This window comes from Protopterus annectens, chromosome 2.part0 (genome assembly GCF_019279795.1).
Source record: "Protopterus annectens isolate FY-2018-M chromosome 2.part0, PAN1.0, whole genome shotgun sequence".
Classification (NCBI taxonomy): domain Eukaryota; kingdom Metazoa; phylum Chordata; order Ceratodontiformes; family Protopteridae; genus Protopterus; species Protopterus annectens.
This window is the reverse complement of record NC_056728.1, coordinates 1,132,979,703-1,132,994,562: the sequence shown is the minus strand read 5'-3', so window position 1 is coordinate 1,132,994,562 and position 14,860 is coordinate 1,132,979,703. Positions and strand designations below refer to the sequence as shown.

At 39.7% G+C, this 14,860-nt stretch overlaps 1 protein-coding gene across 1 annotated transcript in view; it reads right to left on the bottom strand.

Moving 5' to 3' along the window:
• FOCAD (focadhesin) overlaps positions 1-14,860 on the bottom strand; it is a 2,336,882-nt gene that overhangs the window by 365,879 nt on the left and 1,956,143 nt on the right. The window contains exon 36 of the mRNA XM_044060381.1: positions 11,638-11,740. Within this exon, the coding sequence (XP_043916316.1) occupies positions 11,638-11,740 (103 nt within the window). The remainder of the gene's footprint in view (positions 1-11,637; positions 11,741-14,860) is intronic.

Sequence of the window (14,860 nt, the reverse complement as noted above, 5' to 3'; positions counted from 1 at the left end):
CAGGTCATCCAGCTTTATTTGTAAATGTGTATTTTGTTTCAGCAGAAACTCAATGTTGATTTCCTCTTCTTGTATTCTATTTTCCATGTCATTCACAGCTTCTTCTATGCCTGTCATCTGGATCTTCTGTTGTTGCAGGTCCATATGTAGCAAGTCTATTTGTTTTGTAGTTTTTTCTATGAAAGTGTCTATTTTAGTATCCATTTTATCCATCTTAGCAGTAAGTTGCTGGACTATAATTATCAGAGACTGAAGTTCTTTCTTGATGCTGGAGTCTTGAGAATTTGTCTTACTGGAACTCATTTCAGACTGATAAGGAAACAGGAAAATTTCCAAAGTAATTTCTGACAGGAATATTATTAAGATTTCCTTTCTTTTTTAGATATAGTTCAAGAACTATATAAAACAAACATATTTAGAAAGAAAATTACTTCAAAAATTATTTTTTTAAGTAAATAATTCCTGTCAATGTAATGAAATTGGTGGAGCTGAAGAAATCTGCTGCTATCCTGTGTTCATCCTTGGCCACGCCCCCCAGTTGTGCCACTTCTTGAGGACTTCAGCACAACAGGCTTGTCTGTTAACATCTGCTTCTTTAAGTTCTGGCAAAGTTACATTCATTACTTGAGTGATAATGCCTATTAATCTTAGCATCTGACATTAATTTTTTTTTTTTTTGCCATTGATCTTTCCCACATCATCAATGTCTTCTCTAGTAAATTCTGCCACAAGTTTTAGTTTTAATTCCAGACCTCCCAGTTAAGAATCTAGATGTATTTCCTTAAGTACTGCTTGAAAGCATCTCACTGCAGTCAATGGAATTCTCAAAAGTTGACTCCAACACCACAGTTCAAAAGCAGCAATTGGCACACAATTTTATCTGTAGTCCAGTTCTCACAACCATATGTTGTTATTGAGAAAAAAGTAGAGCACACTACTTGAACCTTTGCTGATAATGTCATTTTTTTGCTCTGTAATTTCTTATCCAGATTTCACAAAATGTTCATCCAAGGAGCAAGTGTCTTTCATGGTTGTAAATACCATTTGTATAAATCTTTAAGCTCAGAAAAATAAAATTTGCTACTGCACAAACTTCTTCCCCACTAATCTACAAATAACTGATGAGGCTAAATGGCAATTTTCACTTTTTTATGTTGAGCAAAAAGCAGTCATTTGAAATTTCTGCTTTCACCATCATTAACAGGCTCTTTCATCTATTCGTGGTTTTCAGCCATCAGAGTGACAGATACTGTGCATATATAAGGTTGCTATTTCTCCCAGCAATTTTGATTCCAACATCTGATTCACCAAAACCACCATTTTAAATTATATATTCAGCATACAAATTAGATATTACGGGTAACAATATAAAGCCTTGTTGCGCTGCTTTCCCAGTCTTGATCCAGTAAATTATTCCATATCTGGTTGTAAATGTTGCATCTTTTTCTGCACACAGATTCTTCAGGAGGCAAATAAAGTGACCCAGTATCCCCATTTCTCGAAGAACTTGTCCCAGTTTGTTATAAACCACACAGTTAAATGCTTTATAATGGTCAAAAAAACAGAAGTAAATATTTTATCGGAACTCCCTTGTTTTTTCCAGTACCTATTCGATGTTGATAATTTGATCTATGGTTCCCGGTCCCTTTTAAAACAAACGTATACATCTGACACACCTCAGTCCATATATTGTTGGAGCCTACTTTATAGAATCATGAGCATTACCCTGCCAGCATGCAAAACAAGTGCAACTGTTCAATAATTTAAGCACTCTTCAGTAATGCCCAAACTGTCCTTTTCCAATCCAGTGACTACTGATATCATCAATATCTGCAGACTTATTAGTAAGGCTTTCTCAGCACCATCTGACTTCCTCTGCAGAATCGCTGGCTCTAGATCACAAAATATATTACTGTATTTGTCACTGATACTAGGGTCCTTTTTGTACAGCTCCGCATAATCCTGTCACCACTTCTTAACATCTTCTGTTTCTGTTAGGTCCCTGCCATGTTTGTCTTTTATCATGCCCATTTTAATACGGCACTTTCCCTATTGCCAGCTGCCTTGATGAGATCTCTTGCTGCTCCTATTTTGTTTTCTTCTTAAAGTTCTTTGCACTGTTCATTTAGATATGCGTAATTACCCCCTCCCCACTACTCTCTGAAAAGTACAGTTTTGTACCTACCATAAATGTAGATGTTCGAAGATCCACATTGCTGCAGTCCTTACTTATGGGTAGTCCGCTGTCCTCGGTCGGCCCGAATACCAAAGTATTAGGCTGACGTCGGTCATGGGCGCTTAGATCTGACATCAGAGCGTCAGGGTATAAAGGCGCATGACCGACGTCATATCCTCAGTCTTTTCTTGCCCCAGATGTCAGAAGGCCAAACCAGAAAGGCCACAGCCAAAAACATGCCCAACAACAACCATCACCTAAAGCATAACACCAAGTCTAACTACAGTGGGGAAGGAGGGAGGGTAAATTGGACTGCAGCAATGTGGATCTTCGAACATCTACATTTATGGTAGGTACAAAACTGTACTATGTTCTTCATCTCACATTGCTGCAGTCCTTACTTATGGGTAGAATCCCAAAGCAACGGGAAAGGGAGGATGGTAAAATCATAAAGCATTAGGGGCGCTAAAATGCCCTGTAAAATTGCAGTGGCAAATCCAGCCCTGGACTTAGAATAAAGAGGAAGGTGGTAATGTTTAGAAAAGGTATGCACTGAACTCCAAGTAGCTGCCTCCAAAATGTCTTTGTAGCTACCCCCTTAGAAAGGCCGTAGAAGTAGCAGTAGCCCTAGTGGAATGAGGCCTGATTCCAGCAGGAATCTCCTTACCATGATGGGAATAACAGAAAGAAATACAAAACCCAATCCATTTAGAAATAGTTTGTTTTGAAACAGGTTTACCCTGAACCCAAAGCAAAAGAAACAAACAATTGCTGAGACTGTCTGAACTCCTTGGTTCTGCTCAAATAATAACGCAACTGCCTGTGAATATCCAAAGTATGCAAAATTTTCTCCCTTTATTTTGGGGTTTGCGTAAAAAGTAGGCAAATGAATAGTTTGATTTAAGGCCACACTAGAAACCACCTTAGGCATAAAGGATGGATTAGTACGCAAAGATACCCTATCCTTATGAAAAATCAGGAAAGGCTCCACTGCCATGAGGGCCTGTAATTCAGAAACCCTTCTTGCAGAGGTAATGGCCAACAAAAAGCAGTTTTCCATGACAAATACTTTAACTCGGCAGTAGCTGCAGGCTCAAAAGGTTGTAGAGTAAGTTTTTCCAACACAAAATTGAGATCCCAAGCAGGAGTAGGAGCTCTACGTGGGGGTCTTGTATTCTTTGCCCCTCTAAGAAATTGCTTAAACCAAGGATGAGAGAATAAAGGAGGGTCACAATCATAGTGAGCAGAAATGGCTGCAGCATGGACCTTTATTGAGGAGAAAGACAAACCCTTGTCCAATAACTCAGTAAGATATTGAAGAGCAACACTTAAATCAGGTTTGGAGACATCAAAGTCCTTTCCTTTGCTCCAAATAAAAAATCTCCTCCATTTATCAGCGTAAACTTTCCTGGTACTAGGCCTCCTGGCCTCCAAAATAACATTCAAAACTTGTTGTGGAAGCTGAGACCCTCCAGAGTCTAAAACAGAATATGCCAGGCTGTTAGATGTAGAGACTGAATCTTGACATTGAGGAAGTGACTGTCCTCTTGTGACAAAAGGTGCGGAATCAAAGGCAGAGGCCATAGAGGCTCTCGTACTAAGCTCCTCAGTAGTGGGTACCAGTGTTGTCGAGGCCCATCCGGTGCTATCAAAATCATGGTTGGCTTGTCTTGTCTGGCCTTCAAGAGTACCTTGGGAAGAAGAGGCAGAGGTGGAAAGGCATATACATGCAGATTGTTCCAACTGAATAATAGAGCGTCCACCTTCCAAGCTGTGTGATGAAACATTTTTGTGCAAAACTTTGGCAACTGGTAATTTAGTGGAGAAGCAAACAGATCTATGTCTGGAGTTCCCCATAACACTGTCAACTGTTGAAATACATGAGGATCCAATTTCCACTCGTGAGGATCCACTATTTGTCTGCTCAATACATCTGCTAAGGAGTTCTGTGCTCCTGGTAGAAACCTTGCCCGAAGATTGAGGTGTAGATTGAGAGCAGTTTCCCACAGAATCATCGCTTGCCTGCAAAGAGGGTAAGAATGGGTTCCCCTGCTTGTTGATGTACCACATGACAGTAGTGTTGTCTGTTTGAATCAACACCTGCCCTGGGTGAAGTAAATCTTTGAAAGCCATCAATGCAAACTGGACTGCTAACATTTCCTTCAAGTTGATATGCAAATGTTGGAGTTTGACAGGCCACGTGTTTTGCACCCATTTTCCATTGAGGTGTGCTCCCCAAGCCTTGTCCGAGGCATCTGTCATTAGAATCTGACTCGCCTCTGGCCGGGTCACAGAGAGTCCCTTGTTTAGGTGACATTCCTGAGCCCACCACAAAACTCCTTCCGAATGCAAGGTATTATCTGAATGACAGTGTCTAGATCTTGGCAGTGCTGTGTCCATACATTTTGAGATACCATTGAAGCTTCCTCATATGCAATTTGGCATTGGGAAGCACCAGAATACAAGATGCCATGAACCCCAAGGCTTGAAGGACTGTCCTTGCAGTCAGCCTGGACCGTAGAGACATTTGATGGAAATAAAGAGAAAGGCTTCTTTGTTTGTCCGGGGTCAAAAAGGCCATCTGGGAAGCTGTATTCAGTCTCACACCCAGAAAGCACATGTCCTGAGAGGGTACTAGACTGGACTTTGTTTCTTTCACAGAATACCCCAGGCATCTTAACACTGCCATCACATACTGTAGATGATGAAGAAGTTCGTCCTTTTCTTGTGCAATAATCAGGCAATCGTCCAAATAAGGATAAATCTGTATTCCTCTTAGTCTGAAAAATGCTATCACTGGAGCCAGAACCTTTGTGAACACTCTGGGCAGTAGATAAGCCAAAGGGCAATGCAGAGAACTGATAATGTAAATTTCCTGCCACGCAGGTACCTCCTGCAACTGGGCCTGATAGGAACATGAAGGTAAGCCTCTTTGAGGTCCAAAGTAACCATCCAGTGATCTTTTCCCAACAGAGGTAAAAGTTGTTGTAAAGTCAGCATCTTGAACTTTGGAATGTCCAGGTAAGTGTTGAGGATAGATAAATCCAAAATTGGTCTCCACGTGTTCCCTTTCTTTGGAACTAGAAACAGGCGAGAATAAAATCCTAGGCCCACTTCTGACAGAGGAACTGGTTGTATAGCTCCTATTTGAAGAAGTAAAGAAATTTGTCTGCGAGCCTCTATCCTTTGCCGAGGAGGGACGTCTGGCATGCCTTTGAAAGGAGGCATGGTATGGAAACAGAACTTGTAACCTCGGTTTATAATGTCCAATACCCATTTGTCCTGGGTGACTAAATGCCAATTTTGCTTGAAAAGAGCCAACTTTCCTCCCAAAGGAGCTGCCAGGCAAGAAGAATCTGGCAGCTGAAAATGTAGGTCATTGGGCCTGTTTACGAAAGGACTGGCCCCTGCCCTCACCAGCAGATTGAGCAGGCGAACTCCATTGTCTCGGCCTGAAAGTACTCTGAGCTCTGCCCCTACCCCGCCTAGATCTACCCCTAGACTGAGAATCAGAAGAAGGGTACGTCCACCCCTTAGTAGGCCAATTTCTACTAAACTTTGGAGGTTGTACCTGCAAAAATCTTTAACAGTCTGCATAGACTTAGCCTTGTCTTCCATTTTCTTTAAGACTGACTCCACAGGAGGACCAAACAAAACTTCAGACTGTAAAGGGGCATCCAGAATTCTAGACTTAACATGCTCAGACAAATTCTGATCCTTAAGCCAGGCGTGCCTACGAATAACTGAACCAGTGGCAGCCACCCTAGAAGAAGCCTGTAAAGCATCAAAACCACATTGCAAAGAGTGCTTACCCACCTGTTCAGAAACATGCACTAAATCCTGCAATTCTTTACACTCTATGCCCTCTGCCAAAGCATCCACTTTAGACCTTAGCTGAGAAAGGAGGAAATTCTGATACTTCAACATATGAAACTGGCAGTTCAAAGCTCTCATTGCTAAAGTAGAAGAGGTATACACCTTCTTACCCCATCTATCCAAAGCTCTAGCTTCCTTATCCAGAGGAACCGGATTCTTAACAACAGAGGCTCTAACACCCTTAGGCCCCTGACTAATAGTTTCTGGGTCCGCCCTAGGACTCTTATACAGATATTTATGAGCCTCAGGCACCCTGTAATACCTGTCCGGTTTAACTGGGGCAGGAGGCACAGAATCTGGATTAAGGGAAGCTTCCAAAAAACATCTGAAACAACATCCAAAACCGGAGGTATAGCTAAGGGTCTATGCTGTGGTAAAACAAGAACTCCCTAAGTCTCTTCCGTGAATCAGAGTAATCCTGTCCCTCCCACTGAAAATGCTCCCTCATGGAATGCAGAGTTTCTGAAAATGAAAAATCCTCTGGAGGAGAAGCAGAAGGAGTGGAATCCTCTGCATCAGAATCAGAATAAGGAGGGAAATCTTGAATGTCTTCAGCAGAAGACTCTGAATCATCTGAGGCCTGCTCCAAACTTTCCAACTCTGGCTCCATCCTGGGCCTTTTATCAGGAGGGGGAATAGAACCTCTAATTAAAGTAATCAAATCCTCTGCCATTTTAAGCATGTGCTTTTTAGGCACAGACCCTGAAGAACCAGAACTGACACCAGAGGAAGGCAAGACAGATCTGCCTTTAGAAGGAGCCTTAGAAACAGTAGCAGAAGGCCTAACCACCTTAGGCATAGAAGGGAGAATAGTAACCTGAGAGGCCCCTTCCACCTGACCTGCCTCCTGAGAGGCCACATCCTGTAAAATCAAAGTTTCCCCCTGGGACTCAACAGAAACTTCAGCCGGATCCACCTGTTCAGCTGTAGCTTCTAAAGGTCCGGCATCCGAAACGGACAAATCATCCTGCCTAGGCTTTAAAGATTTGTCTTTGCGCTTCTTAGTAGAAGCAGGCGTCAGAACATCCGACGGCATATTATAATTACACTTCTTGCCAAAGACTAACCTAGCACAATCTAACCTCCGTTTTATAGTGCGCTTATTAAACCTAGCACAAAACCGACACCCGACTACGTCGTGTTCCGGTCCCAAACAAGGAATACAAAGCGAGTGGTAATCCCTATGGGGTATCTGTTTCCCACAAGAAATACAATTATTCACTTTTTCTGACATCCGGTAAGTAACTGAGGCAAGAAAAAACAAAAATATTCCCCAACGGGGTACTTAGCCCAACTTGGTATCGGTCTGAAACTCCGAAAACGAAAAATTTCAGAACGCCGAACGGCACTTGCAACGCTGCTTCTGCATCGGACCATGCGGCAAAAAAGACTGAGAATATGACGTCGGTCATGCGCCTTTATACCCTGACGCTCTGATGTCAGATCTAAGCGCCCATGACCGACGTCAGCCTAATACTTTGGTATTCGGGCCGACCGAGGACAGCGGACTACCCATAAGTAAGGACTGCAGCAATGTGAGATGAAGAACATCTCTGCATTTGATTTGACACAGTTTTCTTATCTCTGTTGCCTTTTGCTCTCCACCTTTCTTCAGCCACTGCTAAAACCTCCACAGAAAGACAGTTTGCCTTCGCAATATTCTTTTTGGAATAATTTTGTTGGCACCTTCTGCACACTATCATGAATGTCTGTGAATGGTTCCTAAGGCGATCCATCCGTCTGATATAGCACCGTAGATCTAGTCTTTACCTCCACTGCAAATTTCGTTGGAATACTGTTAAGTTCATATATTGTTGGACAGGATGTTTTTCTTTATTTCTTTAATTTAATTCTAAATTTCACAATAAGATGATGTTCAGAGCCACAGTCCGCTCCAGGTCGTACTCTTCTGTCTCTGAGATTAGTACTGACCATCTGGTAGTATCCATGTGTTACGCTATCTCTTCATGCTGTTGCAACAGTTTTTGCTATGACACAGTGAACTATCTTGGCAGAATTTTACTAGTCTGTGTCCTGCTTCATCTTGTTCTCCACAGTTCATTATTACAGCTGTACTTAAAGTATCGACTTTCGCATTCCAATCGCCTATGATGAGCACAATACCTTTTCAAGGGGTTATTTTCAGAAAGTGTTAAAGATCATTATAAAACTGGTCAGCTTCTTCCCCTTTGACATCAGCAGCTAGAGCACAAACTTGTATTACTGTAATGCTGAATGACTTTCCTTGTAGTCCGACAGATTCTATTTTTGGGTTGTAACTGACCACTGATTTATTAATTATATGGGCTGTAATATTATTGCCCACAGAAGATCTGATCAAAATAATAAATAACTGATAACCTTTCAAGAAATTCTTAATTAAAACCAAATGTTGGAAAATGTTTCTTACCTGCTCCCACAAAATAAATAAATACATAAATGAATACATATATACAAACTGATCTCTTGTTGGACTATTCTAAACAATATCCAGATTCGCCCTAAGGAACTCTACTTTGACTTGGGTACTGATGTTCTCGTATTGTGTTCTTCTCTACTGTAGGCAAATAACTTAGACTTGTGCACTTGAAAGTAAAGAAAAAAAAATGTATGTTCAAACTCTGATGCTCAGAGACTTGCAGAGTACTTCGGAAGGAGGCATGCTGTCTTGACTGCAGAAATCTTCTGTTACCAGGAAATTTTTATTCATATTACCAAAAGTAAATTGTGTGTTTTCAGCAAGCTTACCTTTGTCATCAAACATAACTGGGTTTCTTATCCTCTACTTTTATATGACTTGCTTTAAAAAATGAGGTGACGGAATTATAACAGCAGAAATCAGATAGTGGAACTGTGTCAACATATTTGTATATGTATGGGAACATCAAACATTTGCACATACTCTCTTAACAAAGACAGCACTGTGACACAATATAATGTGGATGTAGCCAGCATATTTATAAAGTTGTGCTCTCAATATCAAAATTAACCACACTGATGATTTTTGAAAATAGTTTACCATTCTATATTGGAACACTCCAATGAACTGTATGGGAAGAAACGGCTATTCATCACTTGTCTCACTAAGATGCCTTAAAAGTAATAGGTCCATGAATCAGGATTTACTTAACTACCCAAGAAGCTCATTTTCAATTTTTTTTTTGTTACAACCAAATGTAGGTTCCTGCTCACCTCAGTATGGACCAATCAGTAGATTCTATTCTTGGTAACAGTCTCTGGGAAGATCCAGCAAGTTCTCTTCCAAACTCAGTTCTCTGGCTCGGTCAGTAAGCTGACTCCTATTGCAGGGCTGCCTGGGTGTTTGCGCTAATTAATATTAGTGTATGGAACAAAGGGCAAATAAAAAGATGGTTCAAAACTGCTACCTTTGTCTTACTCTGGAAAAATTAGAAATACCCATAAAACTGGCTGTATGTACGTAGACATCCTTTTAGTGATTAAACAAAACCAGTCTCTCATTCTGCAAAGGGCACAACAGAGATGCAAAGACATGCTGACAGCCATCTCCTCATGTCTCTGTTGTGGTTTTTGTACTTGTTCATCCTGTGACTCACTTTTTGTGATACACAGGGTTCCTGTATGCGAGGCAGATTTACCACAGCCATTAGTGGCCTGTGTCATTTCATTCTATAAAGGGGCAATAAATCTCGATTAGTTATCTCCAGCTTCTTCTTAAAAAAAGAAAAAAAAATTAGTGAACTTTTTTAATGTCCAATAATGGCAGAAAAACACCAGTCTTTCTTATAACCAAAGAAACTGTAGGAAAAGGACCACAGGCACTTCTGGAAGAACTGGCATAATGTCCATCTTGAATAATTCCTTACAAAAAAAAAGGGAGGGAAAGAGTGACTCTTTGGCCTATGCTTGTGCATAAATACAGTAAATGCTAACTCTAGTGCATGTTTCTGCCTCTGGAGAAACCAGGCATTTGATGACACTTTTTTGATGAAAACAAGGGAGAATCCTATCTCAACCACTTCCCACTCAAATAGCAATGAATAATTCCTCAGGTAGTTAAAAATTGCTGCTTACTATGGTGCAGGAGGATAAAGCCATGACTGTGACCTTGATGACTGGGGGGGGTCTTAACCCTGGAGGAGTTGGTAAGCAGGTAATGGTCCTCAGAGGGTATTAGTGATGAGGCAAAGTACTGCACAATCCGGGTAACATGTAACTGCATTCTGCTAAAGCCATAATTTCCTTTAAGCTAAACTCAAAGAATTTAAAGCAAATCCCTCATGCCCGCGTGAGCCTAAAAAAAAAAAAAAAACTAAACTAAAAGAATGCAATCTATCATGTGGATTATCAGACATATTACATAATATATGTTTAAGCAATGGTGTTTGCCAGCTATGAAATCCACCTTCAGTAACTGACTGGAATCCTAAAACTCCGATGTTTCTGCTCCATCATGAGATCCATGGTAAATGTACAGCCTCATTTTAGTAAGGAGTCAACAAGGGCTTGAAGCAATTCTTCATTGTTATGGTCTTCTTGAGGGATAAAATCATAACCTATCAGAAAGTAAATGATATGCAAGCTAGGCTCTAGAAGGACTCCTGATACTACTAACTGGCAATGATGTTAATGTAAAACATGATGTTAATGTAAAAATATTAGAGTCCATATTAGGTGAGTTCATTGTAGGAGCTACCATTGCCTCACTTCTCTAGATGGAAATGAAGTCTGTGAAAAAATATTATGATTTAAGAGAAACACCACCAAAACTCTAGCACTTGAAGACAGCAATAAACTCACTGACTGTGTAAAAGAGCCAGACGCATTTATTAAAGTAAAACCATCAAAGGTTTATCCACAAAAAATCAGCAAAGAATCCAGACAGGTTAATACAATCAAGGTAAGCGCTTTCGTCCAAACCAAATGAAAGAACTTCATCAGGTCTGATGAAGTTCTTTCATTTGCTTTGGACGAAAGCGCTTACCTTAATTGTATTAACCTGTCTGGATTCTTCGTTGATTTTTTATGGATAAACTGTGGATGTACCTTTGATTAACCTTGCCTTGAGTCTTTTTTGAGTAGTTAAATAATTTGTGTTTTAAAGCAAAACCAAACAGATTTCACTGCAAGACATGAAGCTTCTTCAGTGTCTTTAAGTGCAGGAGTTTTAGTGTCATTTGTTTGAGTTTTCTCTGACCATTGAATTGAAGTATTTTGCAATTCTGTGCAGTTTTCTGTTAATGTACATGATTTAAGATAAGATATGACAAAACAACAGTTCAACTGTTAAAAAGTAAAAAAAAAATATTAGTAGCTGCAGAAAATTACTAGTAATGGTAGGAAGAAATAAACGAGGGTAGAAACTGGCCTTAATTTCACTGCATGCTTAAATTAATGTCAGCGCAGACAGTTGAATTAATTGTAGCAGCCTTCCAAAAAATCCAACTGAAAATATCTGTGGTTTCTTATCTCTGAAGTCTGAGAGTTTCACTGATGTAATGGACCACTGGGTAAGACATGACACAAAAAGATAATGCATTTCTATTCTGCTTTATCATAATCAGCTACCTGCTTTACAAAACATTTTTATAAAAGATCCAACTCACCAGATGTTCTGCTTTGGCTTGAAGACATACTGCCCAGATGAAGGTGCCCAAGAAGGTATGCTGCATTAGACTGCAGACCGATCACACCAGAAAAGCTGATGACCTGGAAAACATTAACAAATTTAAAAACACAGAAAAAAAGGTATCAGAACTAACGTTTCTTCTAAAGAAAGACTTTGTTCCGTTAATGATGCTATGTAATCATTTCTCCCCAATAATCCATTCCTGCAGACATTAATGACTTCTCAACATCTCTCCGTTAGCAGGAGAATGCACCATTTATGCAGAATTAAAAACAGTGATGGAAGTTACCATTATAGTGTCAAAAGAAATCTGTCATCACTGCTTAGAAACACTTATTTTCCCCCAGTAATTCCTGTTGTTGACAAATGGAGGAAGGCATAAGGGCAGCTTAACCTGCAGGCTGAAATACTTCTGAAAATCTGAAACGACATTAAAGAGGACTGCAAGAAGAGGCCTGGCAGGACAGCTCTGTAAAATTGTGGCCTAGCCTAGAACTGCTCTTAATGAATATGTGTGTGTATTTCATCCAACTGCAGAGATATACAAGTCATACAGGGCCAGTTCCTCACAGTATGCTGCAGATGCAGTCACTCCACTTATATAATGTGGATTGCCTTGTTCAGCCTTAGAAATTGAAGATAAACTGGGATAGCCATGCAGACACAGTCAATATGTTTGACTGCAAGACCATCTCTGGGCTAAGTAAATGTAAAACTGGTGGTGAGACTAAGAGAGCTTGTGCAGAAAGTGCATATTTCAATGTCTTCCAGAAATGGAAGGTATGGAGTGGTACCTCTGGTCTATTAAATCTGCAAGGGAAATGGAAATGTAGACTAATGCTTTGATTCTAGGTAAATTCCTAGACTAACCCATGACTACTACTATGAGTGCCCCAATTCTGATGCACTGCCCATGGCCTACAGCGGATGATCTTAGTGCCATCTGTTAGACTGTTGTGATATATTAAAGCAAATTAAACATCAATAGAAATATTTTACAGATTAGTTGCATCCCACTCCATGCCCCAGATGTGGAGACTTCTTCAACACTACTGATCTGAAATTTTATACCTAAGCTTGCAACAAATCAAAGGAAAGGAAAAAATATGCTTACTTTTCTTTTGATTTAGTGTAATCTAGGAGGTATTATTATATAGAAATGGTGAGTATAGGCAACCTCCAGCAAAAACATTTTCACACGGTGCTTTATTATTTTGAAAAAACATCATTTAGATGGGAAGGATTGACAGTGTGATTAGGATGACAATTAAGCTTGGTGACATGAGTAGGTCCAGATATACTCACTATATCAGCTGATCAATGACAAAGTACTCCAAGTGCATACGAATGGGATTTCCTCTGTTGTAATCCTCAGTTCAGTCACCTTTTTCTCCACAGCTCCACATTTGATGGGAAGCGTGTACCTATTGTTAACTGCAAACCATTATTTCATCGAATGAAACAGAATAACAGGTATATCTTATGTGTTTATCACTTTGTGACCATTCACTACATGAACACAAACTATCAGACATGAAACAAAGAATATAAACAATGCACAAGGATATAAAAAGTATAACTGTCTACAAATAATTCCTAACAGCAGCCTGGATGGATGGACTGTCCAGACACAGGAGGTCTGTGGTAGGGTAATAACCACTTACTACAGAGGACTTTGTCACAGATTAACTGATACAGTGAGCATGTATCTTTTATATCTAATATCGAGTACTCCTTACATGTACATGAAAAGGAATAATCCCAAGACAAACACCCTTCTTGGAGGCTGAAAGTAAAGAAGAGTCAAAACATGACAGCACAAAAGGCTGTACCCTGTAACAATGACAGGCCAGAGCTCCAACTAACAGTAAATGTGCAATATCACAAAATGTAAAAGATGTAAAGAAAGAAGAAAAAATAATGGAGTTCATTAAAATGGGATAAACAGGAAAACATCACACTAAGATATAAATTGTAGTTAATTCTAAGAAGTGAGACTGGTGCAAATTACAGAACAACAATGAAACAAGGTATATAGATGTAACAGCATCACTAAGTACTACAGAGTATCAAAAATGTGGGAGTTAAAGTAATGTGATATGCATCTATATTCATGCTGATAAGTGAACAAAGCATACATTTCTCAACAGAGGAGTGTAATGAAGCATACATTTATCATGGGAGGAGTGCAATAAACTCACTTTAGTAAGACAGTTTGTTGAAAATGTTTGCTATCACCAGTGAATTATCTTGCCCGAATTCTACTAGTCCGTGTACTGCTTCAGTTTGTTCTCCACAGCCAAACCTGTCATTTACTCTGCTTGTACTTGAAGTACCGACTTTAGTATTCTAATTGCACAAAGCCAGTTGTAAGGACATAGTTTAATAAAAAAAGAAGAATCTTGAGTAACTCATTTTTATCCTGGATTTTGAGACTAGCAGAAAGGAGTTTAGTAAGAAGTCTAGAATGTGCTTCCAAGTTGCTTTCCTGGGAACCATGAAAAACATCAAGTTAAAGATTTTCTGTATTGTTCTACAGTTACTGGCTCTATGGCCTCTGATATAGAAGTTCTGAAATGATTTGAGGCACATGATGAAATCTGGAGGCTGAAGAAATGGAAGGAAAAGTCCACTGGAGTTTGTAACCCTGCTTTTTCAATGCATAACAGCCTCCAGTCGGTGTTTATTGACTACCATGTAGAAAGACAATGAGATTTGTTCCCTGCAATTTTCAAAGGAATGCCAGGGAGTGAGGAAATAGGTGGCAAGGATAATCATAACTCTTTTTTGTAAGGAGATTCTTGGAACCAATCAGTTTTCTTTTAGACATTACCTTGGTATTTCTTTTGGAAATGTCTAGCAGATTTTTGCTGGCCTGAGATAAAGTTTGCAAAAAAAATGATCCTAGACTGGAAGGAAAATTTAGGAATCAGAGAGATAAATAACTGCTTAACACCCTTCTTACGTTTACCTAAGTTTTTTGAGAATTTCAACAGAAGAATTACCAAGCAAAAGGTTTTATCCAAAGGGGCTTTTAGCAGATGGGCTATAACATCTCTGTTAACGTATGAAGTCTTATCCAAGCATGCTCTCTCATTAACTTGCCAGTAGCAGCAGCCCTGCAAATATCAGACACAGAATCATAAACACATTTAATTGTATGCCTAGTCATCTGAGATGCTGAATTAATCATTTCTAAA